Source organism: Mustela nivalis (assembly GCF_964662115.1).
Source record: "Mustela nivalis genome assembly, chromosome: 8".
In the NCBI taxonomy this organism is placed as follows: domain Eukaryota; kingdom Metazoa; phylum Chordata; class Mammalia; order Carnivora; family Mustelidae; genus Mustela; species Mustela nivalis.
The window spans coordinates 112,889,678-112,916,450 of NC_139027.1; the positions used below are offsets into that span (position 1 = coordinate 112,889,678).

General features: G+C 41.8%; 1 protein-coding gene across 7 annotated transcripts in view; it reads right to left on the reverse strand.

The window, feature by feature from the left end:
* Window positions 1-785: 785 nt before the first annotated feature.
* Window positions 786-26,773, reverse strand: part of LOC309871454 (uncharacterized protein) — a 255,814-nt gene continuing 229,826 nt past the window's right edge. For all 7 annotated transcript variants that reach the window (XR_014315284.1, XR_014315285.1, XR_014315286.1 and 4 more), the window contains one exon: window positions 786-2,653. Coding sequence is in view for 1 of the 7 variants with exons in the window: in XM_082744488.1 (XP_082600614.1) it covers window positions 2,453-2,653 (201 nt within the window). In the remaining 6 variants the exon portion in view is untranslated. The remainder of the gene's footprint in view (window positions 2,654-26,773) is intronic.

Genomic DNA, 26,773 nt, shown 5'->3' on the forward strand with positions numbered 1-26,773 from the left:
GTCAACTCTTTATGATACTGATACAATGTCATAAATGATACAATGATCAAAACAGGGGAATGAACATTGGTAAAATATTAACATCTATTTTTAAATTATAAATAAATGTAAATAAATTACATCTATTTTTAAATTTCGCTTATTTTCCCAGTTATGTCCCCGTTATGTCCCAGGATCTTATCTAGGATCTTATGTGGTATTTGGCCATTGTCTCCTTACCCTCCCCCAATCTATGATAGTTCTTCGGTCTCCCTTGTCTTTCGTGATATTTTCACTTTTGAATAGTATTGTTCAGTTGTTTTTTTTTTTTTTTTAAGATTTTATTTATTCATTTGACCGACAGAGATGCAGGCAGAGAGAGAGAGGGGAAGCAGGCTCCCTGCCGAGCAGAGAGCCCGATGCAGGCTTGATCCTAGGGTCCTGAGATCATGACCTAAACTGAAGGCAGAGATTAACCTACTGAGCCATCCAGGTGCCCCTGTTCAGTTTTTTTGTAGAGTGTCTTTCCACTTGGATTTTTCTGGTTTTCTCTGCTCATGATTAGTTTGAATTTATGAATTTTTGTCAAAAATAACTCCAAAGCAATGTTGGGCACTTCTCATTGCATCCAGTCAGAGGGTAAATTATGGCGATGTCTTTTTACTAGTATTAACTTTGAACACTTACCAGATAAAGAAAGAGGTGGGAGAAAATGAAACGTGGATTTGACATGGCAGTAGTCGATTCTGTGCAGAAATTCTGTTATGAATAGAATGACTGAATAATTATAATGAGCTTTCAAGTGCCAAGCATGAAATGTATCACTTTATTAAAACTTACTAATTGGATATTCAGATGAATGGTCTAGGATGTGGATGATTTCACAGGACACTGGTCTCCATGGCCTTGGAGGGAATCTAGTGACAGTGCCAACTTGGGGGTGTCAACACCCATTCTTGTGGGGCTTGGGGAAATCAGAGTGGAAGGAGGGAGGGTATGTCTAAAAGGAATCTTGGTCTTCCAAGACCAGATCATTGTTTCAGGCCACTAGCTGAACCCTAGCTACTGAAATTTCAGTAGTTAGTACGTGGAGTTTCCCTCCCATTGTTCCATTGAGAGACAACCAGGAGGCCAGGATTTGTGGCCTGGAGACCTGGCTCTGCATGCTAGCATCCTCTCTTATCCCCCCCAACCCCCCGAAAGGGATCTCTCCAGCATCATCTCCATTTGCAAAATGGTGATGCCTGCCTGTGAGAAGGAGGTTATGAACACAGTGCTGTGAAGACAGTATTGAGCGCTTTCTATTCTGCTAATACTCGATACATGGAAGCTAGTTTTTACAGAGCAGAAACAGGGTATTAACACCATAGAATTTTATAGTTGGACACTCCTGTATTCAATTTTAGCTGTGCCAATTTCTATCTGGGTGACTTTGAGTTAAGTTATAAAACTCACATCAGTGTCTTGAAAATGTTGAGAAACAACTGTAGTTTGTGGGGTATGGAAACAATAATACATAGAATGTTCCTGGCCTATAATAGGTGTCCAAATCCAGTAACCCTTATTTTCGTTATTGTTGATTACATCTACAGCAAGTTAGTGCTAATCTTGGCTTTTTTTCTAGGCAAAATCCTCCCTTTAGGGTGTCCTTCTGACCATGAATCCAACTATGTGGGTTCTTGGCTCTTGCATTAGGTTCCTGGGTAAAACTGAAAGATCCAAGGGAAATCCGTGGATCTCCATGGTATCAGGATACAGCAGCAATGAGATTTCCTTTTAAATGGCAGAACACTTGGCATCAGGGCAAGGAAGGGAACTTTCTTATGACTCAGCTACGATTTGCCTCCAAAATCTCAAAATGTTTGCAAACTTCTGTATTCTCTATGGATACACACAGATCTTGCTACATTTCTAAAGGAAGTATCAATGCAGAATGTAGGCAGTTTGGAAATGGCTACTTGCCGAAATGATTAAGGTTTTATGACAAGAGTTGAACTGGAATGGATTTTCCTTCTAGTCATATAATTGTTGGTGGCATTTCAAAGTGGAAAGAAAGTCTTGGCTTGAAATAAAACAAAGCTGCTGATGAGAACATCTTTAGCAGAGTCTGGGTTGAGGATTGTTTCTATGAGAGTGAGGGTGTACAAGTTGTACACACTGATGTGTCTTTTACACAAATGTATATGAAAATGGACCATAATGTTCACAATTTTTCTGAGTGTAGGGCAAGTACCAATCACTCAGAAGGAGGGGACTTGAGTCCCAGACCCCTTTCTGCCATTTACGTGTTCTATGATGCTGGACAGGTAACAGTAACTCTCTTGGACTAGCTTGTATTATCTAGAAATCTGTGACAATAATACCTGTGTTCTCAAACACTATGTATATGCCATGGATAACCTCCAGGTGACTGGCCAACAGATGTACTAGTAGGTTCTTAAAAAGCACTTGATCAGGTTAGTAGAATTCAGACTTAGCACATGCTTGGTCTGGTGGGTCTTGGGCCCATCTCTGGGCCTTTCCTATGAGATAAGTTTATGGACCAATAATGGCTGCCAGGGTTACTTTGCTTGCAGACATCACTGTATCTTTGTCTTCGAGTCCATGCCCATGTATGTACTTCTGTGAGCATCCCAGCATAGCCGCCGAGTACACATTCTTCAACAATAATCACCTGTCCCAAAGACAGACACAGTCAGTAAGAGGAAAATTGTCATGTCCTTTGCTTTGTAACTTCCGGAAGCCTAGCAATTCCCATGAAAATGCAGAAAATGGAATATAAAGTCTCTACTGCAGCTACATTTAACACAACAAGCACAAGTATTTTATTTAATCAAATGAGAATCTGTATTTTCCCTCTCTCCTTAAGCACTTACAACTACTAAATATCTCAAGGGCATTTCCTTAGAATTTCAAGAAGTATTGACCTTAAGCTGGTGCTCAGATCTTCAAAGCAAATCAACTTTGCCGTGTAAACAGAACTAGCAAGGACGATTAGTAAAAGTAAGTTTCACCAAGAGGAATATTCCCTCATTTGTGATAAGTTATAGGAAGGAAGGCCGATATGACTCTACTGAATACACGTTTCTCTTGCATCTTCACGGGTGGTAGAATTCTATCAGTCTCTCATTTTGATGGAGATTTGAAGCTTGGGGGGCCAGAAAGAATCCTACTTGAATTAAAATTACTTACAACAAGGTTATCAGCAGACATTTCAAAAGCTACTTTGCTGCTTTTTTTTTTTTTTTTAAAGATTTATTTATTTATTTGACAGAGAGAGATCACAAGTAGGCAGAGAGAGAGAATGGAGAAAAGAGGCTCCCTGCTGAGCAGAGAGCCTGCTGTGGGGCTCCATCCCAGGACCCTGGGATCATGACCTGAGCCAAAGGCAAAGGTTTTAACCCAGTGAGCCACCCAGGCACCCCAGCTTTGCTGCTTTTCAACAGGTATTTCTGTGTGTGAGTTTCCTAGCACTGCCCTAACAAGGTACTACAAACTGGGGCTTAAGACACCAGGAATTTATTCTCTCATGGTTCTCAATCCAGAGGTCTGAAATCAAGATGTTGGCAGGACCACACTACCTCTGAAACTTATAAGGGGCTATCTTTCATTTCTCCCCAGCTTCTGGTGTTTGCCAGCAATCCTTGGCATTCCTTGGCTTGAGGCTAATCTCTGCCTCCAACATCACATGGCCTTCTCTGTGTGTCTCTTTTCTTCTGAGGGTGCAAGTCATCTTGGATTAAGGGCCAATGTCCCTCAAGTATGACCTCACCTTAACTACATCTGCAAAGACCCTTTTGCCAAATAAGATCACATTCTAAGGTCCTGACGATTGGGATTTCAATATAATATTCTAGAGCACTCAATTCAAACCACAGCATTCAGATATCTGAGAACACCTATTCAATAGGGACTATAAAGCTGAGCACACTGGCAAGGAGCTGGAGAAGCAAGAATAAATAGTAGATATGCATTAGCCAGCATATTTCATGTGATGATCATAAAACAATACAGTTTATACTTTAAAAGGACCATAAAGATCTACTGGCCTTTTTTTTTTTTTTTTTTAGATTTTTAAAAAAATTTATTTTCAGCATAACAGTATTCATTATTTTTGCACCACACCCAGTGCTCCATGCAATCCATGCCCTCTAATACCCACCACCTGGTACCCTGACCTCCCACCCCCCCGCCCCTTCAAGACCCTCAGATTGTTTTTCAGAGTCCATAGACTCTTATGGTTCACCTCCCCTTCCAATTTCCCCCAACTCCCTTCTCCTCTCTAACTCTCTGTGTCCTACATGCTATTTGTTATGCTCCACAAATAAGTGAGACCATGAGATAATTGACTCTGCTTGACTTATTTCACTCAGCATAATCTTTTCCAGTCCCATCCATGTTGCTACAAAAGTTGGGTATTTGTCTTTCTGATGGAGGTATAATACTCCATAGTGTATATGGACCACATCTTCCTTATCCATTCATCCGTTGAAGGGCATCTTGGTTCTTTCCACAGTTTGGTGACCGTGGCCATTGCTGCTATAAACATTGGGGTACAGATGGCCCTTCTTTTCACTACATCTGTATCTCGTGGGCCTAACTTTTGATCCAGGGCATGTGCACTTTTCCACAGCATATTTGCTTTGTGGTCATCTACATTCTGCTGGAAAACTCCAGTGGTATTGAGAGTTGTTGGTTTTCTGGAGGCTACCACTCCACTGTTGTACTTCTAGGTGGTAGAAGGTTCTTTTCCAATTGAGAAAAATTCTGCCTCCTGGGATCATCCAGCTACTTGTCAGGAAATCTTGCTCTAGACTAGCTCAAGGCCTGGAGGTGCCAACCGCCACCCTCCCACCCATGACAATCTCCCTAACATTTGATGAGAGTAGGAGTGCTGTGTTATGTGCCCTTACTTTCCTATCTTCTGGTCCATACAATTCAGCTGCTATGGGATGTGGTATCCCAAACCATTCTAGGTAATCTCCTGTGAGTGCCACCCTAAACCTAGATTAGCCAAATACAAACTGACCAGATATCTGTACAGAAACCGGTTCAGCAATGATAATGAATCCCTTCTCTCAAGTCTCCTCACAGTCACATGTTCTCACTTACACTGACATCTGCAGTGTTGGACAAATATTGTCCTTCCTCGGACTGTCTTCTCCTTTGATTTGCATTATAATGAATTACTCTAGTTCCCCCCTTTATCTCTCTCTGACTGCCATTAGGCTACTTCCTTTCTTCCTTCTTTGGTTTCTCTTTCCCCTTGAATTAGAAATTGAATGCATGATCTGATCTACATACATAACCCCAACTATTCTCACTATGCTAGGTACATGTGTCTATAATACCTTATTCCCTCCCACGTCCTTGCCATGTTTCCACCTGCTATTGACTTCAGACTTGGCCATGTGATTTGCTTTGACAAATGGAATGTGAGTGGATATTATATATGTCACATCTGAGCATAGGCTTTAAATGTACTTTGTGCAGTTGGCTCTGTGGCCACTCTTATTCTGAATTTTCACCATGAGAGCAGTAGGCACCAGATCCACATGTAGCCTGGAACAGAGCAGCCAAACCAGAGAACTGCAGCTAACTTATAGGTGACATGTTATGCAAGAAATAATAGACTTCTGTTCTTATAAGCCACTAATATTTGGGGGATGTTTGTTACGCAGCATAATCTAGTGAAATATGACAAACACAGTCACTCTCAAATCTACCATAACTTCTTTCCAGTACCACACACAGCAAATATTTCTTACTGTGTTTTGCTGGCATCTTAAACCTAGTTTGTTTAAAAATTAACTCATTGGGTTTTTGCTTCTTTTATTTTTCTTTTCCCTCAAAGAAGTTCCTCCTTCTAACTTCCCTATTTCTATAAATATGACCTTGATCCTTGTGGTAACTTGGACTTCAAACCTTTGAATCAGCTTCCAATCTCTCTCTTTCTCACTACTTCCACATTTAGTTAAGTGCCAAGTCTGTTGATTTTTTTCCTTTATTTCAAGAACTATTTTTTTTTTTTTTAAGATTTTATTTATTTATTTGTCAGAGAGAGAGTGAATGAGAGCGAGCACAGGCAGACAGAGTGGAAGGAAGAGTCAGAGGGAGAAGCAGGCTCCCTGCGGAGCAAGGAGCCCGATGTGGGACTCGATCCCAGGACGCTGGGATCATGACCTGAGCCGAAGGCAGCTGCTTAACCAACTGAGCCACCCAGGCGTCCCTATTTCAAGAACTATTTATGAAAACCTACTATCGATCTACTATGGTTCTTGTCTTCATGGGATTTAAAGATAAATAAGGCACAACTCCTGCCCTCAAGAAGTCTTCAGTCTGGTCTAGAAATAGAATCATAAAGATGACTTCAACACTATACAATTCATGCTGTGATAAAATTATCTTGTAGGTGGAGAGGAAAGGCATTTAGCCCAACCTAGCCATTGATAGAAGGCTGCCTGGGGGAAATGATGCCTGAGCTAGCATTTCAGAAATGAGTAAGCAGTGTTGAGGGAAGGGGGATGGGTACATGGCAAGCAGATAGACTATTCTGAGGAACCAGGAAGACATGACTGAGTGGGATGGATTTGGATAGCTACAAGTGCTTCAATATCTGGGCTTAAATTATGTGGTTAGGTGTTGTAAGTGGTGAGGTGGGAGAATTAAGAAGGGTCTAGGCCATGGTAAAATTTGTATGCCATGTCACACAGCTTAGAGCTCATCCTACAGAGTTTGAGAAGAGAGGCATGGTCAGATTTTTCCTTCCTAGTGTAAAGGACGGATTATTTTTTATTTCAGTTAAAACAGAGAACATTTTATAGAATCTACTATGTGTCAGATGCCATTCTAAGTGCTCATTTAATTCTCCTAACATCCTTAGTAGATATGAATTACCACTATTTATCATTTTATATAGGAAGCAAGGAAGGTAGAAAGAAGTGAAGAATTTTATCCCTGGCCATAGAACTAAGAAATATGAAAGCTCAGACAACTTGGCATCAAAGTTCAAATGTTGAACCACTATTATTATTTCATATGGCTGGATGTGGAGACCAAATAGAAGGTGATTGCAAGATGTAAGAGACCAGCAAGTAGGGATGGTGTGGATGTCGCAAGGGTTAGATTTAGGAAATGTTTATGTGGTTTGATAAGCAGATTTTGAGGTTGATTGGATGAAGAAGGGCTCAGCAGAGGAAGGAATAAGACTGAATCTGAAGTTTCTGGTTTGGTTGACACTGTAGATGGTGTCATAAGTGAGATGTGGACTCTAAGGGAAAGAGCATGTTTATAAAGAAGATTATAAACTGCGTGTGGAGTATGTTGAGTAGAGGAAGCCAGATGACAGTAGGTTGAGAACTGACTTAGAGTCAAGAAGGTGGAGATAGCAATCTCCCCTTATCACCATGTTACTTCAGGTACTCTTATCTTGTACCTGAACTTCAGGGCAGTAGCTTTCTCACAGACTCACCTAGTCACTGCCCCACCCTACCCCAACAAATTCTACACTCCATGTTGGAATAATCTTCTGACCATGCATTCTGATTACATCTTTCTCCACTTCACACCTTTCCAAGGCCCTCCACTACTCACCCAATATCTTTTTCCTCCCCAATCTGGCTACGAAGTCACCTCAAAATCAACCTCCACCTACATTTCTAGTTTTTTTTCTCCCTCCACTGCTCCATGCACAGTCTGTATTCTAGCTTCAGATTTCCAGACATTCCTTATATTTCTAAGGTTTTCTGTCTTTGTACAAGTCGCCTTCTGCTTCTGGTGTCTAATTAATAATTGCCTTACGACTCAGAAAAAACATCCTTATTCTATAAACCTGTTCTAATTCCTTCAGCCAGAAGTGGCCTTTCCTGTCTCTCAACCCCTAGTACAATATAAAGTTGACACCTCACCTTGCACAGGTTATTTTACCTGAGGGATTCATTTCCTATTACAACACTAAAGCATTCTGTGCCCATTTCATATTCTCCATGTATACAAATATGTACTAAATGAATACAATAATCAAGATCAAGGTTAAAAAAAAGTCATGTCTTTGGGTGCACTAAACTTAGAAACAGCCTGCCTTGGGATTTATAGACAAATGGCTATCTTTTCTCTAGTCAATCTCTTTGAAAGATACGTCAGTTGACCTTGCTTATGTTTTTATCTCAAACATGATAGGAAGGGATGGGGAAATGAGAAAAGTATGCCCTTGAGCATATTCTCCAAAAGTTCCATAAAATTTTAGAAGTATTATGTTAGCATGATGGTTGGTCAGTCTATGAAGAAAAGAGGTTAGAGAAAGCAATATGATAGCAAATGTAAGCAGATGTAAGAAGGAGTGAGTGAAGGGGCATTAACTTCCACCCAAGTTTTCCAGTTCAGATGTCTGTAACCACATCAGCCCCAACTTCCTTCCCTTTCTACAAAATCACATAACACATTTTAGTAGTACTAGTCACCAGAAGCCAAGATGCACGTTGCTTGAAATGTTGCATGCATAGTTATTGTGCGTGGCAGTTCAATTTTCAAACGTATATGCACAGGCTCCCAGAACTAGATCACTAGAGATTTACCTCTGGGCTCTGGGTTCCCTGTAAGATCCAGAGAAGGAAGACTTAGAGGAGGTGTTTTATGGACATTTACTCTAGGATTCACAAGCATCCCTAAAAATCCCAGGCATGTTTCTCAAGATCAGAATCTTCTGTGAGAAGAAAATTATATTCTTAGTGAGATAATCATATTTAAATTCTATATATTTAGGCAGGTGAAGGATAAATAAAATCTGATGAATAAAAAATTACTTTAAAAAAATTAATGCATTATTCATTTTTATTCTGGGCCATTCCTGGGGAAGGGGTGTGTTTGTGTGTGTGATTTCAGTTCCAGTTTTTTACACAGCCACGAATACCTTGTCTATAGCAATGCTAAAGCAATTCCCTTTTCCACATCTGTATTTAAATGAGGCACTAGCTAAAATTGGATATCATTATCCTAAGCCTCAGCTCACACTTAATGAAAGAGCCAGTATGAATTATTCACCGAATGTCATACTTCAGGTTTTAAATTCAATATATTGTGATACATATGCTACATAATTTAAGAGATGGACAAATTACAATATGGCACCTGCCCATGCTTCTCCATTCGGTCATTTCTGCTGCCTGGGTTCAAGTCTCCTCACATCAATAATTTAGCAGAGTCCCTCCAATTCTCTCCCTAAAAATGAGCCAGTATCCAAAAACCTACAAGGGGAAGTGATCCATTTAACTTGGGACAAATCTCATATGCTGAATGATTTAACAGTCCAATTCCAAGCTTGAATAAGTCACTGAAATGTTGTGAACAGAGGGATCAAATGTGAGAACAGAAAGTTTCCCCAACTTGCTTTACTCTCTGTCTTTTGCTGTCTTTGGGTCACTGCTCTTGGTGTGTTAGAGTTTTTCGACTGCACTTAACCCCCAGTCTGTTCCCCTTCTGTGGGCCAGAATTCATTCTGCCTCTTTTGCTTGCTACTTTGCTTTTTCTCTTTCCTCTGTTTTCTTTCCCATTAGTAATTATTTATTAGTCTCTGAGGTGCAGCCCAGGATTTTTCACGGTATTTTTCCCACTTCCTCCAGCCCATTTGGTCACTGCTGAATGTTCAGAGGGGAGAGTAGGCTTTGACATGTCCGATATGTGGATCTGGAGCAGTACACTGGAAAAGCTATACAATTACCAGTTCCCTGGCATCATTTCTTCTTGGCTCTTCGGTCAGGAGGGACTGACTGGCTGAAGAGGAAGTGTGGTTCGATGCTTAGAACACACAGTGGTGGAGAAGTCTCAGCCCTGGCTCTGTCTCCTGGCTCCCCCACCAATACTGGTCTGAAAAAAAGGTACCCCTTAGGAAACTCTTTTTGTTGTTCTCTCTCTCTCTGCTACTGCTCTCCCTCCCAAAGTCAAGGGAAGAAACCTATTGGTCACTGACACTCTTTCTCCTCACATAAATGAATGTAAGACAGGAACTGATTCATTGAGCCTGCAAGGAATTAAAACCTATATTTTAATGTGCTTTACATCCTAAATTGAGAATACCATTTTATCATTCCTTGGAGAAGTTTAATTTCTCATGTGAGCAGAGACAAAGAGCTAGGATCATCAGAAACAATTTATTTTCACTCATACCTTCCCTACCAGTATCATCCTGCTTATGTTTAGAGTAGTGCTTCTAGAACTTTAACTGACACATAAATCACTTAGGGATCTTGTCAATACCCTGATCTTGATTCCATAGGTCTGGGCTGGGGCCTGAGATCTTGCATTTCTCACAAGCTCCCAGACAGTGCTAATGCTGCTGGTCTTAGAACACACTGAGAGTGGCCAGGTGCTCAAGAACTCTCCAGCCCCCAGTGTTTCCTTCCACACCACATCTGAACCGTGTTCTTTGGGCTAGTTCCTCTTCTCTCCATTCTCCATCAAAACTTAATGATCCTGTGTTCTATTGTCTCAGATCCCCTGTGCTGTGTCATCATGATGGGTAGCCCTTTCATAGTTGCAGAATTTCTCTTTTGCCCTTGCATCAAAAAGCTCACATTTTATTAAGTCCAAGCCACATGACTGTATCACCACCTCCCTGCCCTTGTCATTGATATTTGTGATCTGATTTATCCCATCTTTTGGTGGAGACTGGCGCTTAAATAATAACCATCATTTCCAATCTATCTTTTGCGATCCATCTACAATATCCATTTAACTAGTCAATCCAATACCTGCCTTCCCAATTTCCTTATTTATTTTCTAAAGCTAACTTTACTTCCACTCCATTGCTGCTGCACATTCTAAGAGCCACACTCTAGACTTGGCCACTACCCAAAACTACTGTGTACCAGAGAATTTAAACCCTGACATCCCACTCCTTGACCTCCAATCCTTCCAGGTCTCTTCTGTGCTCCCTATCATGACCCTTAATCTTTCATTGCTTCCATCCTTGATATCTTGACTGTCACCTGACCTCTTGTCCTTGCCTATGCTACATGGGTCTTCTACATGATCATCCCAACTCTTTTCTGACAAGCATGCTCAATTTCCCTGCGTTCTCCCCCTCCCCCCCATGCTGTATCTGGAGCAATTCCATCATTTACCTTCTTTTCCCTAAAACTGAGAAACTGAACATGGCTAGAGAAAATCACCTGGTGTGCCAACTAGTGCCACACAAACACATTGTCTTAACCTCCACAGGGTTCTTGCACAACTCAACCGTTCATTCATTCACCCATTCATTAATTCATTCACAGTTGCTTATTTCCTTGAGCTACTCTTCCAGACTTCCTCCCCCTCCTCAAATCTCCAATCAGCCCAAGCCCACCTCTTAATCTCAATTAGTAGTCTTGCTTCTGTCATATTAAAATTAGAGAAGCTCTCCTAGGTGAACTGCTATCTTCCCTTATCTATAAACTTATCTTCATCCACACCCATCTTTACTTCCTTCTTAGTCCACATTCTCAGATGATGAGCTGTCTCTCCTTCCGGTCAGGACAGACCCAATCACCTCTGCATTGACCACTCCTGATGTCTCATTCTATTTCTTTCAGGCTTGCATCAGTTATTCCCATCAGCTTCATCTTCAAACTCCGCCTCCCTCCTGCCTCCTTTCCCACCCCTGCAACTTGTTGTATGAAATACTGTAATTCTTTCATAATTCTACAGCTTCACCTCCCACAATTCCCTGCCCCATACATTATGATGATGTCTCTCTTTGACACACTATGCTCTTTCATGCCTTGGTAATTTTGCTGAAACCATCCCCTTAACTGGAATATTCTTTCTCTGTTTCGCAGTCTAGAAAACTTTTAAGACTCAACTTGGGTGCTGCCTCCAAGCAGGCTGTCATGACTTTCCAATCTGAGTTAGTCACCTTGCCTCCAGGTTACTATTCATACCTTAAGTTTACCATAGCAATCTTATTTTACTTCCTATATTTTATCATAATTATTTATGTGGCTGTCTCCCTTGCAGGCTAGGTGCTCCTTGAAGGCAGGAGCTCTTGTTTTATTCATTTTTGGTATTCTCAATGACTAGAACAGTTCTTGGAATAATGTGATTGATAAATGTGGTTAAATGAGTGAATGAATTGGAATTCCTTGTAAAGTAAACATATTAATTAGCATACATGTTACCTCAGTTCCAAATGGATTCATTTCATAGACCTTTTTTTGGTCATGTATGCTCTTTATGGCAGGAACTTTTAAAGCTCACACTAATAATAATAATAATAATAATAATAATAATAATAATAATAGTAACAATAATAATAATGAAATATTTGACACAACACCAACTGTGTATTTTGTTTTGGAAACTATGTTAAATGATTCACATACATAATGCCATTAAATCCTTAGGACTGCACTCTGAAGGTAATAGTATTAGCATAATTCTAGAGGTGAGGGGCTGAGAATCAGAGATGTTAAGTAATAGACCCAATGTCACATAACCAGAGGTTATAGGGCTAGTTTATGAAACTTGGCCAGGTTGGCAGAAAGATTCATGCCCTAAACACCACATACTACTTCCCTTCTAGCCCCTGGCTGCTTTCCTTGTCCCTAGTCTCTCTTCTGCCCTTGTCACATGCATTGCTTTTCCTTGGCCTGACTTACCTGTGCCATTTGGGCACCCTCCTCCCTCCACCCATCTCAGAGCACAAAGGCTGTGACGTCTGTGATGTTCTCTTCTAGAGCCATCCATCTGATCTACACATGTAATAATTGCTTCAAAGAAGCCCAAGGGTTGAGAGAATTCACGTCTTAATAACCACTAAGCAATGAAGTGCTATTTAACACTATTTGCTTTAGATAATTAGGAGCAAAGCATTCTGTGGGTTGTTTTCACTCTAATGCAATTTAGGATAGTTGGAAACATCGAATTTAAACTGGTCGCTTCTTTTCTTCCTTGGTCACGACCAACACTCTAGTGCAGAATAGGTTCTGCATATTCACCTTTAACAGGGAATGAATGAAAACCCAGGAGTAGGGCTGATTAGAAATCCCAGGGGATCAGAAGCCCCACTTACATCACCCTGTTGGAAAGTCCTCCATGCCTGTATAAGGCAATGGGAAATCAAAGTCTTCTTTACCTGGTGATAAGTGGATGGCCTACTCATCCACGTATCTGCAGAGGTTGTCTTATATAGCCTGCTTCCAGGCTGTCATAACTTTCCATGACTTTTCATGACTGAAACTAGGAGGATTTAACCTCAATTGGGTTAAAAAAAAAAAAAACTTAAGGGATTACTGGATGATTCTAATTTTTCTCACTGTCAGTTAAATTGAGTAATATTTGCTTAATGCACAGAACTATCATACGATTCTTACTAGAGTCTTCATGACTTGATGCTAGGGTTAGGGTTTTTGTTTTGGGGGCTTTTTTTTTCCCCCTTTTTTAAGGACCACCAGTCTTTCTAAACTCTGTCCTACCTTGGTCTTCAAAGTTGAGGCATTATTGTGCCTGTTGTAATGTTAACAATGTAATGCTTCAGGGGATAATACTTAAATCTGAATTTTTCTTCCTACTCGACCCACATGTGAAGCCTGTACTCCTCACAAGTATATCACCCATTTAAATTGGGAGGGGGGGACTATGTGCTTAATAAACAAGTAAAAGCATGGATATACATGTGTGATTTAATAGTGACAAAGACCTTAGCAGAGAAGATGAAGTATAGATTATTTTGGAAATGTCTGAACATTTACTGGGGATCTAGGTTAAATTACTCTCAAATGTATCTTCTGTATGTACTACTATAAATATTTATATCTTATTAGTAGTAGATTTTTTTTTAAATCTCTGAGATTGATCATATTATGGAATTGTATGTGAACTCCCAAAAGGCTATTTTTTTCTTTTTAAGATTTCCTTTATTTGAGAGAGAGAGCACAAGAGTGAGGAGAAAGCACAAGTGGGGAGAGGGGGTGAGGGACAGAGGGAGAGGGAAAAGCAGACTCCCCACTGAGCAGGGAGCTCAATCCCAGTACTGGGAGATCATGACCTGAGCCGAAGGCAGACGCTTAACCCACTGGGCCACCCAGGAGCTCCACCAAAGGGCTATTTTATCATTTAGAAACACTTGTTTCTAAATGTTTGTGAAATGCCAAGTACTTCTAGGATGCAGCCGAGATAATCTTAATGTGTAATTCACCTTTAAACTTTTTGACATTAACCTTTTCATGTCCTGAGATAAAGGGGTATAAAGCAACAACTCCTTTTATTAGCTCATTTCAGAGAGTTATCACCTTCTCAAGAATACATGTAACAAAGCTCTGCAGACTATACCAAGTAAAGAATTCATAAACTTCCACAGGCCAAGGGTAGGTCCAGCTAGCTGATCTTTGGAGGTTACCCCTAGATGTGGGGCTCTAGGATCCAATGGAGGTGACGGTTGCACAGAATGGGGACACAAGGGAAAAGCAACTGCTTCAGTCACAAGATTCCTGGAAGCTTGTCTCTGGGATAACACTCTGTTAACTCTTGGTGTTTGAATTAAATCTAGAATGCCTCTTTACCCCTCCTGCTAGACCCTATTCCCAATGTAAACAACGTCTATCTGCCAGCGGGCTTTTTCTATCTGAAGTAAAAATATTCCAATTGTGACATCACCACTGATGGTTGAGGAGAAGATTAGGTTATCACAAATGAGGCCTTATTGCCCTGGAATGAAATGATGGAGCAGATGGAAGCACAAGGAACAAAATGCTTATTTCCTTCATAAATTCTTAAGCCTTTCAGGTGGAGTGCAATAAGGATGATCTATGGAAATAGAGGCTTCGGTTCAAGTTCTCTGGGAGAGGTTAGAAAAGTAGCAAATTAACCCGTCTGATACCTTATCAGCCAGTTTTGAGTAATCAGCTAAGTTAACATTCTTGCCTTCCACAAATCATTAAATCATACACCATGGACCCGGAAATCTAGTTCCTCCAGCATAAGGTATGGCTGGAATGTGAGGAAACCTCAGATTAGGAGGATTTTTCCCAACAAAAGAGTGTTAGTGATTCCTTCGGAACTTTAACCCTTTTTAATCTAAGTAAAGTCTGTCCCAGTTAGATGAGGCAGGCAAATTGTTCCACATCTATAGCACTGTTTGCTGGGCTAAATCAGGGCCTAATGGAATTGCACTAGGGCTCTAAAAGGAACAATGGTTCATGCAACGCCAACACCTTTATAACTCATCCGCACAGACACACAATACAGGACATGAAAGTGTGTTAAGCTTGGGTTCATTCTTCATGGTTTCAGTTAAAGAGTAGCAGGAAGGATTAGCTTGTAGATAATCTACCCCCCACACCCCCCACCACCTTTCCTCTCCTCTGCTACCAAACTCCTGTTATTTGAGGGATTGAACTGAAGATATCAATTTTAACCCTTGCCTCAACTTCTCCATACTTCTGAGAAATTCAATATAAAACATGGAGATACCACAACCCGTGAGATACAGCGCAAACACCACCAACAGCAAATGAAGAACTCCCATACTATGGCCCAGGCAAATAGGTAAGAAGACTTCTCTATTTGGCTCAATTTGTAGCTCATATAAAATAGACTCAATTCTCTTTCACTGAATGTTTAAGTATTTCCTTATCCACTGAGTCCCTGAGAATAAATCCGTTTGTTAAAAAAAAAAAAAAGAAAGTGTGAGTATCAGAATCACATACAGAACCATACAGTTGTGTGCCCTCTTGTGCCGAGAAGCAGAGCTGGGGAGTCCGTACTCAGGCTTGAGTTCCTGTCCCAGAGGCCAGCACAGATTGCTCTCCTAGGAGATTTCTATCTCCCTAGCATGCTTTGGCTAGGGGCGATCCGATTAAAATTAATACCAAGGGCAGATCTGAAAGGAAGACAAATAATAAAGTGCAATCCAAGATGGAGGTCTTTTTGCAAATAGAAACTATATCTTATTTAATTTTTTTTTGTCTCTTTTAAGGTGAGAACCAAATGTCTGACACAAAATCTCTCAGTGTCTCATTGGCAGGGATGGGCTCCTCTTCTGCTTCCCACTGAGCAGTGAGCATATGAGCTGGGGGTGAGAGCAGCCCCAGCGGGCTAAGGTAACCCCAGGAGATACTCCGGAAGCAACCAGCATCAGTTCCAACCAAGAGAGAAGTCTCAGCAGTAGCTGAGTGAGGGCAGGTGAATGGATTGGCCTCCTTGAGCACTGCAGTCTGCACTGAGGGCTTCTGACTTTATGCTCTTAATTTTGCCATTCTTCTTCCCAGAGAGCTGTCCTGTGGGAACTCTGGAGTTTCATTCTAAACCAGAAAGATCACAATGCTGACACTTTTCTGTGTAAATCTCCTACTTCCAAACCTCACTTAGCACATCTGAGAGGATCTGATCTTGAATCCTGCCTGAGTTTTCCAGGACGATTTAGACACCATTGCAATTATCTGTAGTTGTGTGTTACATATCACCTTGGTACATAGTGGCTTAAAAGAACCATCCTTTTATTGCTCATAATTCTGTGGGTCAGGAATTTGCGCAGGGCTGAGTGGTACAGCTTGTCTCTGTTTCACCTGGGGCTGGCGGGACTCATTCATGTGGCTTCATCTGACTGTTGGCTGGGCAAGGCTGAGCTGAAGGATCCAAGATGGCCACTGTGCGGGCTGTCTGCTGGAACACACTGGCCTCTCCTCAAGAGACCACCAAATGGTCTCTCATTCTCTCCAGCAGGACAGTCTGGGCTTTTTCATGTGGTGTTACAGAGTTACAAAGGTTAAAGCAGAAGTTATAAGGTCTCTTAAGTCCTGAGTCTGGAAATCCAGACTCCTTCCTGAGCACTCAAGGGGTCACAGCATATCCCCAGGTCAGCCCATATTCAAGAGGTAAGGAAACAGATTCTCCCCCTTGATGGGAGAAGAAGCATACATGTGCTGACTTTGGACTGTGGGATGTCATCTCTGTAAGCAATCTCTCATGGACCCTCTGGTTTAGACTGCTGGGAACCTCTGCTCTCTGTAGCCAGGCTGATATTTAAAGTAGTCCCTAACTTCTTGCCCTGCACAAACTCAGTTTCACTCTTCACCAGGCCAGGTCCCTAATATGCCCAAGCTAACCCTAGCCCATTCAAGTCAGGGGCTGGGGCATGCCCTGGATGTACAGGGCACATTCACGGCTCATGAAGGGGAGCTTAGAAGGGGAGCTTAGGGCTTACGCCATTCAAAGACATCCGTGTTTTAAGAGAACTGTGTTGGGAGTAATTCTCTTTCTCTCTCCCTGATCTTCAGTCTGGGTAACCCTGTAGACATTTGAATGACACGGGCCATGGGGCATTCCCCAAACTTCCTTTCTCAGCTCAGAATTTAATATCCTTTTCTCCTTTTTGGTATGTCCCTGCCCTGTTCCAGGCTGTACATTTAGCTTGTACTACCTGTCCTTTCCCTGAAGTCTATCTCTTGCTTAAAACACCTATGTGGCATGTTGCATGGGGTGGAGAAAGGGAAATGGAAACTGTTGAAGAATGTATGGGTTCAGCCCCACCTTGACACTGACCCTTTGTCCCACCCTCCTCCCCCTTCAACCTTAGGCTAAATTCCAAGAGATGATCTTTGCTCTCTGTTGAGAAGGGCTGTGATTGACACACCCCTAGGATGCTTTTTTGTACATATGAGTGGATAAAAGGTCACATACTTTGTACGCAACTTCGGACTTTGGTTGAGCAGTTGTGATTGGATGAGGATTACAGTACGATAAAAAAAATCAGGATGTGGCATCAAGGAAAATACAATTAAATATTATCTATAAATAATGTGCCTAATCTTCATGTAGAGACAAATCTGTCCTGCATTTAAATTTCACCCTCATTTCTGCTCAAATACACAAATTCCTCTGTACTAGTTCGCATGGCACAGTGGTTCCTAAGGGTCACAGACCATGTTAGATATAATGTAAAAGGTGGATAAATTATCTTCCCAGAAACAAAAATGCACAAGTGGATAACATCTGCATTCAAGACATTTGCTAATCCCCTGAGTTTTATCATCCATGAACTTCTTGCAAGTAAGATGGAATGGGATGTGGCCTTTTAGAAAAATCTCAAGGAAAACGAAGATCAACTTAGAGTAATTTTATTGGGAATTATGTGGTCAGGACACAGGTATCTTCCTTCAGCATTCCATTTTAATTAATGTCTCACGTGGATCTTATTACGTAGGTGACCTCCTGCCCTTTGGTCATCTCCACCTTTCTTTCGAAAGATCTGATGAAGTATCCTGTAATAACCATGCTAGCTTTCAGGCCAGTGCCCCTTCCTTGAGGAGAAAAAAAAAGCCCTCTTAATCTGTGCCTCACATGCATCATAGTTCTGAGTTTTGTAAGAGGAGGATCCTATCCTGGAGGGTTTGGTGACTATCCAGTTTTCACATGAGCATAATAAACTGAAATTACCAGTTACTATACATCCTGTCTATTGTCCAAAGAGATACACAACCTTCTAGAGGAACAGAAACAAATCTGCAAAAGGTCATGTGTAGTTTGGGTATTTCTGAAGCCAGGCACTAAGTCTGTTTTGATGGGTAATGTGTGAAGATGCTCTGCTCTTGGTAATTTACCATCCCTAAGGAAGTCTAAGTAGAGTCATGAAGTGTAACCTGACAGTCGAATCTGAAAGCAACTGAGATTTCCCAAGCATAACTTAGCCCTCTTCTTCTGTATGCAGTTCAAGTGCAATGCCCAGAACAATACAAATCCAATTGGTAAAGTGCCTTCACTCTACACTTTGACAAATTTGTCCCATTTCTAAATTATCACTGGCTTGATCCTGTCTAGAAGGAGGAAAATAAAATAATGTAATGACACCCTGGGCAGGTAGAGTGTCTTTTATCAGTGATCTCAAAACACCTCATAAGCATTAATTACTTCTCCAAACATGCTTGGGAGGGAGATGTGGTTATGACCATCGTGCTGATGAGGAAGCAGATGCTGGGTCAGGGATGGGTGACTTACAATACACCACCCAATCTTGACCAGGTCTAGATTAGGAAGGAGAAAAAAATGGCCTAAGACAGAACATTCAAGCTATTTTCCCAATGTCACCCATCACTTGCCAGTCAAGCCTGCCCTTCCCCTTCCCCCATCACTACCCTGTTTCTTCCTCATCTGGTCATCTCTAGTCCTCATCACCAGGTATTGTCAGCACTCCACTGAAACAGGGATTGTCCAAGCTGAGCCACATAAGCTGGGCTTCCTTCAGGTCAAATAAAAAGGAATCAGGGGAAACTAAGTATAAGCCATTTCTCAGGCTTTTCAGAGGATTCAACTTAAGGATAGTCTGAACCATAAGCATCAGACTAGAATCAAACCACTGGAGCTCCTGAAGACTCCGTTTTGAATGAGCTGCTCTTCCTGTGGGCACTAATGATAAGATGTTATCTGTCTCCATGATGTTCCAATACATTGGATAAAGTGCAGCTAATTTTAGCCTTTATTGTTGCACATCCCACAACATTAACTGAGTAAGGCACTGTGTTAAGAAAGCAACATCCAGAGAGTATGCTCCCTAAACTTTGCCCTTTTTCTTCTCCTTTATCTTCATCAATTCTCTAGTTCCCCAAACTTTCTCAGTAAAACAAACTCAAACTTCAGTCCAGAATTAACATCAGAGCCAGAACAAAGTCACATCAGTGCCCCCACAGATCAACTTATCAAGGAAAATTCCAGAAGCTCCCTGACCTGTCAAAGCCTCTCAGTGGGCAACATCCCTTCTTTTGGTATTAATATATCAAACCTCAGATGGAACAAAAAATATATGTCATTCTGGGTATTTCTACTTCCTGTACCTCTTCCTTGCCTTCTCCAAAATAGGCAACAGGCAAGGGATTAGGACTTAAACAGTGATAGCCACTGCGGAAAGAAGCATGTATTACAAAATAAAATCACAGTAAGTTAGTTCCATGTCACATCACTAGAGAGAAAGCTTACACACAACTGAGAGGAAAAAAAATCTCTCTTTCCATTGACCCACTCAAAACAAGCCATGACTTCATCAGGCCTAGATATCTGGTAAGTTCCACTAGAATATCATGCTCTGGAATTTAGGAATTAGAGGAAGGGGCCAGAGGAAATTTTAAAATAGCCCTAGAGGGTGGTCAGGCCTGGTTCACAGATCTGCTACACTGTGTAACCCACAGCCCTCTGGGAGCTGTAGCAGTGATGTGTTTTACTTTTCTATTTTGAGCCTGTGACTCACATTACAAATATTGACTTCTATTTCTCTATTAGCATCAGATTTTTTCTTGAATCCTCCAAATTGACTTTGACTATAACTTTGGTTAATATTAAACCTCCTGGGTCAACACATCTTTATAGCTGTGAGCTGCTCCAGCCACTGGAGTGGGGATTGGCAAAGAAGTATTACAACCAGGAGCAAGACACAGAGAATGCTCCTTCCAGGTGCCCCTTACCCCCACCCACCAACTCCTCCAAACTTTCCTGCCAGACTTATCTTCCCAAAGCACCAGTGAGGATCATGGTTTCCTGGTGTAAAAGCCTTCCACAACACCCCACTGCCAAGAGAGGAAGGTTTGAATTCCATACCTGATCACCCTGTCCTACCCCAAAGATTTTGCCAAACACATTTCCCCCCTTCCCCAACAAACATGTAATCTCTTCCTCGCTTTAATCCTCTAAGCACTTTGGGTCTTTCTTATGATACATAAGTAAACTCACACATGAGTAAATTCTCACTCAGCTTTTCTTGCCTCCTTCATCATAGGCTTGGACACACTCATCTTTGTACCCACTATACGCCTAGCTCCTGAGCCAGGCGCATGGGAGATGATGAATAAACATTTGCTGAGCTGAACTGTATCTCACAGTTTATCTGTTTACTTTAGGCACATGATTAATCATCACATGAAGTATTTAAAATAGCCACACTGCCAGGTGGCTGGAGCAAGACGTCTCAAGGAATATTGGCTGGTTTTTGCTAATGGCCAGCTACAAGAACATTCATTAGTATTCTTCTTCCCCTTATCCAGGAGAGCAATTGTAGCCAAAGGTGCTATAAACTGGAAAATATAAATCAGAGAGAACAATACAAATAGAAACTCATGGGGAAGACAACATCCTAACAGCATTTCTATGATGAGGTCTTTGGGGGGATATGTGAGGGAATGGAATTAGGGCATGAGATGTGTTTTCCCCCTGCCTTTGCATATTTCTGTGTAGGTGACTGTAAGGAGAAAATACTGGGAAAGCTAGAGGAAAAAGCAGAAAGTAGAAAGAACAGGAGAAAAATTAAAAAGAAGGAAAAGAAACTGAAAAACCAGGTATCTCACAGGGAACAAATGAAATCTTGTGACTACCTACAGTGAATTTGACCTCTTTCCTTCCCGAAACTGGAAATAACCAGATAAAATCCAATCCTGTTGTCTGCAGAGGGGGAAATGGAGGGGAGGGGGGGCAAATGATTTCACTTCCTTGGGGTACAAGAACTTTAACTGAAAGCAGGCATCTTGTCCATGATGGTTGAACATCTTAATCAGGGTCATTAAACAATTAACTGGGTGCCTGTTTTGCTGACGGAGTCCTTACAGCCCCAAGTGTTTGCCATGTCCTTCCCTACGCAACATCAGGTGATGCTACAGGGGCTGAGGATACAGGAAGGAATATTTGATTTCATCAAAATATGTCCAGAGGTTTAGATAGGCCCTTTCTATGCTATACAACTGAAGCAAAGCCTGATTGATTCTAAAAACGAGTCCCTATGGAACATTCTCAGCAATGTTGGGTGAGTCCCCTACTTTTTCAAAGCTTTGAAAAATATCTTTAACTCATATGTTATTGCCTGTGCTCGATCCTTCATTTGCATTCACCCAAATGGGGCCATGGTTGAAGAAAAGGCATGGAGGGGAGTTCTCCATCACTGGCTGGCACACTGGCCTATATTTAGGCCAAGAAGTGTGTGCAGGTGCGGCCAGGCTTCCGTGCCCCCGGCTTCAACTGTCATCCATTCTCCAGTGTTCCCTTAATAAAAATAACTGACCCACATGCAATTTGGGACTTCCATCAGCTGCTTTGTATCAACTCCGCTTTTTTGAAATACTAATACCCATTTGGTTTTAGAAAAATAAAGGGAGCAGGAGGCTATTTGACAGTCAGCCTTTCTTGAAAGTCTTAGGAGTGATTTGTGAGTTTTCTCATGGTTTGTAGTAATACACAAACAAGAGAGGTATGTTTCCATTTTATCATATCCCTGTGGATACTCAAAGTCCATATTTTCCTGTTGCTGAAACTTAATGGAAAAAGAAAAACTAAAAAATCCCTCAAAAGGAAACCCAGCAACACTTCTTTTATGACTCATTTTCAATGTCAATAGAAAGATCTATTTCCTCGGTAGGTGCACTTAAAAAAAAAAAAAATACTGAAAATTCCAGAACGGAATACACTTGACCCTTGAACAACACGGATTTGAACTGAGTGGACCCATGTTATATGAGGACTTTCTCGAGTAAATATGGCACAGTAGTATAAATGTGTTTTCTTCTCCTTATGTTTTCTTAATAAGATTTTCTTCTCTCTAGCTTCCTTTATTGTGGAATATGGTATATTATACACACAATACACCAGATATGTGTTATCAAGGGTTTATGTTATTGGTAAGGCATCTGGTCAACAGCAGGGTATTAGTAGTTAGGTTTCTGGGAAGTCAAAAGTTATACGTGGATTTCTGGCTGGCTGTGGTCAGGGTCCCAACCTCTGTGTTGTTCAAGGGCCAACTATAAAAATCTTACCGGTATCTTAAGGCCAAGAGAAAATGTTTTTCATCAAAATAATCCATTTATTTGTTCACCTTTACTCTTTCCTTCTTTATCTTAACACAAAACACTTCGTCTATTACAGGCATGTGTGGTACATTTGTGATAAAATGAACTGAATATTTGCAGAAGTTTGTCAGGAATCTAGTCTGAAGCGTCAGTAGGCCTGCCTACCAGGAATAAGAAAATCTTCCTATAAAGAGTTGCCTTTCTCTCTTTTTTTTAAAAGATTTTATTTATTTATTTGACACACAGAAAGAGAGAGAGCATGAACAAGTGGGCAGAAAGGCAGGCAGAGGGAGAAGTAGATTCCCTGCTGAGCAGGGAGCACGACATGGGGCTCTATCCCAGGACCCTGGGATCATGACCTGAGTGGAAGGTAGACCCTTAACCAACTGAGCCACCCAGGGACCCCTTGAGTTTGCCTTTCTAATAAGCATATCAACTCAGTCCCTGGCTGTGTTAATACATAGTCCATGGGCCAATACTCAATACAGTCCATGGGCCAATACTCAATACAGTTTTGGTCAACCTTACATGACACTGACACCACCACCAACACTAAGCATCAGGCACTATAAGAGTACTTTGTATTCATTGTTTCATTCCCCATTTCTCACATGCTCTCACTGGGCATGAACTGTGCCCAGTGTTTTCATCATTTTACAGATAATGTTTTCAGGGTATTGACTTGAAGTGGAGTGCATGATGGGCCAAATTTAGAGACCAAAAACCAATGTTTGAATCCCTTAGAAAAGAAACTCCTACACTCAGCACCTTGGATTTGAGTTTACTTTGCTTCCCAGAGTGCAAGCAAAAATGACAGAAGATGGAAAGTCCAGAGAGTTGAGATGACCAGCTCTGAAGCCTCCTTAAAAAAGCCAGACAAATGGTAATACAGAAGGAAGGGCGAGGGATGCCTTTGGGCCTCACCCCTCACTCTTAACATCCCAGTGTAAGGCATATGTCTGGCATTCAGTGTGTTCAATATACACTGACTGGATGGAGAAAAGGCTGTCTCTCTCCTGCATGCTCAAGGAATTTCTGGAAGATTCAAAATCTCTGCTCTTAATGGCACATATCCCTCAGGACAAGAGAGAGGGGCGCACACAGTAGAGGGAGAGAATGGGAGAAAGGGGGTTGCATATAGGCTAAATTAGAGCACTATTATGAACATATTACTTAATGTTGGAGTATTAATGACTTGGAAATATGTTAAAGCAGAGTTGGGTGATGGATGTGCCTCCCCCTGGGCTCAGGCCATCTACTAATGCCTGTGGTTTCAAGGCTGTTGAAAAGCCTTGACAACTTCTCATTTACAAGCACTAAATAGGGTGCGATTAGTCCATGATCTATGTAGGATTAAATGCTCAGCTTCCCTTTCCTGGTTTCTCTCTGCTCACGAGATCCACAGTTCAAAAATATACTCTCCCTTCTGCCAAGAAGGCTATGGAGCCCCACCATGGTTACTGCCCTCTGAGTGCCCTTCCCGTTTTTGACCCCACTCGCTATCAGAAGTTTCTTTCCTGTTGAGCCTTCTAACTCATCAGTTAGCACAACAGAAAGGTCCGGCAAGCAGCTGCGTCCCTTGTGCTTCCTGTGGGCCTCACGCCTGACCTCAAGCTCCCATCTCATATACTGGCCAGGCTCCCTGCTTCATTCAGCCTCCCTTGTACCCAGCACCCTATCAAGAGAAGACATGCCCTCTGTCTTCACACAATCTTACATGGCTGCCCATCAGACCAAAAGCATCCCTTAAATCAAGCCTTTTTCTACTTTTCATCACTCGCACATCTCATCTAAAGAGAGTGTGACTATCCAGTGTGCAGTTTCTAGATCCTGCTTCAGATATGGGATCCCAGGTGGTAACTGATCAGATAGGAGCATATGTGCTAGAATATGATACTTGTCTTTAAGGCAACTTCGCCTTAACTGGGGGAGGTGGGGTGGGGGGAGGAGCACAAGTTTCCAAAGGTTCTATTAGACCCAATGTAATAGTAGGAATTTTGACACAGAGATAAGTCTAGGGCCAAGGGTCTTTGGAATGTCTCCCAATCACACCAACAGGTGAAGGGTTAGTGCTCTAAGCTCTGATTATATTTCTCAAAGCCTCAACCTTCACTGCTGCCTCTCTGCACTTAGAAGCCTGGCCTCCCCATGGCCCTCAGTGACGACTTGATAAACCATTGACCTCAATTATTAAGTGTGGAGCAGAAACAATATTAAACCTGACTCTCTGTTCCCAGTTGAGCTATCATGTGTCTCCAAGTAACTTGGCAGGAACCTTTTTCTCACCCCATGTCCTTCCTATTACCCTGCAGTATGTCCTGAACCTCCTAAGCAACCCCAGAAACTCAACTCCAGCTTCTCAAGGGTGAAATTGTTGGACACCTGGGCTGGTGATTTTTGCAGGTCAGCACTTGATCGACAACCTCCTTTCTTCCCCAGAGGTCTGATGATCACACAGGGTCAAGAGGGTTATTCCTTCTATCACTAATCACTGTTGATTCCTGGGAAGCAGAATTGTGTTTCCCTAAAAGGGAGCTGAGTCATTCCCAAGCAAGGAGTTTCTTTTCTTTTTTACTTTGTTTTAGAAAACTGAGTCTTAGAGTAGTCTAGATAGGGATTTAGAAGAAGTTTCATCCCTTTGGCCAGCACGGCCTATAATTTCTAGTATATCTGGTTGTGGCATCAACAGCCAAGAAGAATCCTAAAGAGAAATTCCACTATCTATGAAAACAGTCACAATGGCAGAACAACTATATTTAGCAAACGCCACGCAACATGTTGGTCTTCAACATCATTTAATCCTCATAGCAATCCAATGAAGTAGATACTGTTTAGTTCCATTCTAGAGGCAAAGAAGTAGAAGGGAAAAGGCAGTGGTGCCCTGGGAAACATTAACCACTGACTCTTCAGACAGAATGAGGCCCAGTGTAATATTCATCAATTTCTGTTGGCTAAACCTGCACTGTGTTACGAAAGATTTAAAACTACCAACACGATGTCAGTGAACACGGGGTTGGAGAGAACTCTGCATAGCTGGTTTCTCAAGTTGACTCCATCACACACTGGACAGAGAAGTTATGTTATGGCCTCAAAGTCACAGAGCAAGTACATGGCAGAGCAGAATTTGGAAAAGAGGGCAAACTGGCTCCAAACTCCACATCCTTAAGCACTGACAAAGCACAGCCAGAACCAACTAGAAGGGTCCCCTCTGATTAGCAGGCTGTTTGGAATGTTTGTCGTAATTAATTATGTAATTTCACAGATAATCACAATGGTATTTGTTGGCACAGATGATATAGCATGTCTTGACCATTTTTGTCTTCCCTACACCTAAGATATTACCTGCTTGCTGTAGGTGTTCATAGCTGTTGGTTGAATTTTACTGACTAGGATTGGAGCAGCATAGCTTCATCTTCATCCCTCGGAAGTGGGAGTCAGTATTCTGGAGATGAGGTGAGTGGGAGTGGGGGCCAGAGAGAGAGTGACAATTGGCAAAGTAGGATGAGGTCTAGGAAATGGGGGAGCCCTGCGAACAGACATTCCCCATCTGTCTTTTCCCCAAGGCCAGTCTTGGATCCCCGTGCTCACAGCTCTGAAGTGGAGTATTGTTGGAGACACCCCCCTTGCCGAGAACTCATTCACCTTCTTTGCTGCATGAGGCCATCAGTGAGTCACTCTGGTCTGGCTTTCAAGTAAAAAGTGGAGGCAGGAGATGTGGGCCATCCTCTGCAGATCAATGGGTGCAGCTGTCTGGTATAAAACCAAAACGCAGGATGTCTCACTGTTTTGCATCAAGATCAAGGATTCGGTTTGTAATTTCACTGCCGTCAAAATGAAAACCGGAAGACTCTTCCCTGAGGGATCGACTTAGCTGGCCTGAGAGATGTAGGAGGATGGTTGACGTGCTATTGTCCTGTGTCAACACAAACTCTAGTTAAGGCATAAACTGCAGTTGGGTGAAACACTCTGGTGAAAACAGGCGTGCATTTGGGCCAGACATGCCATGT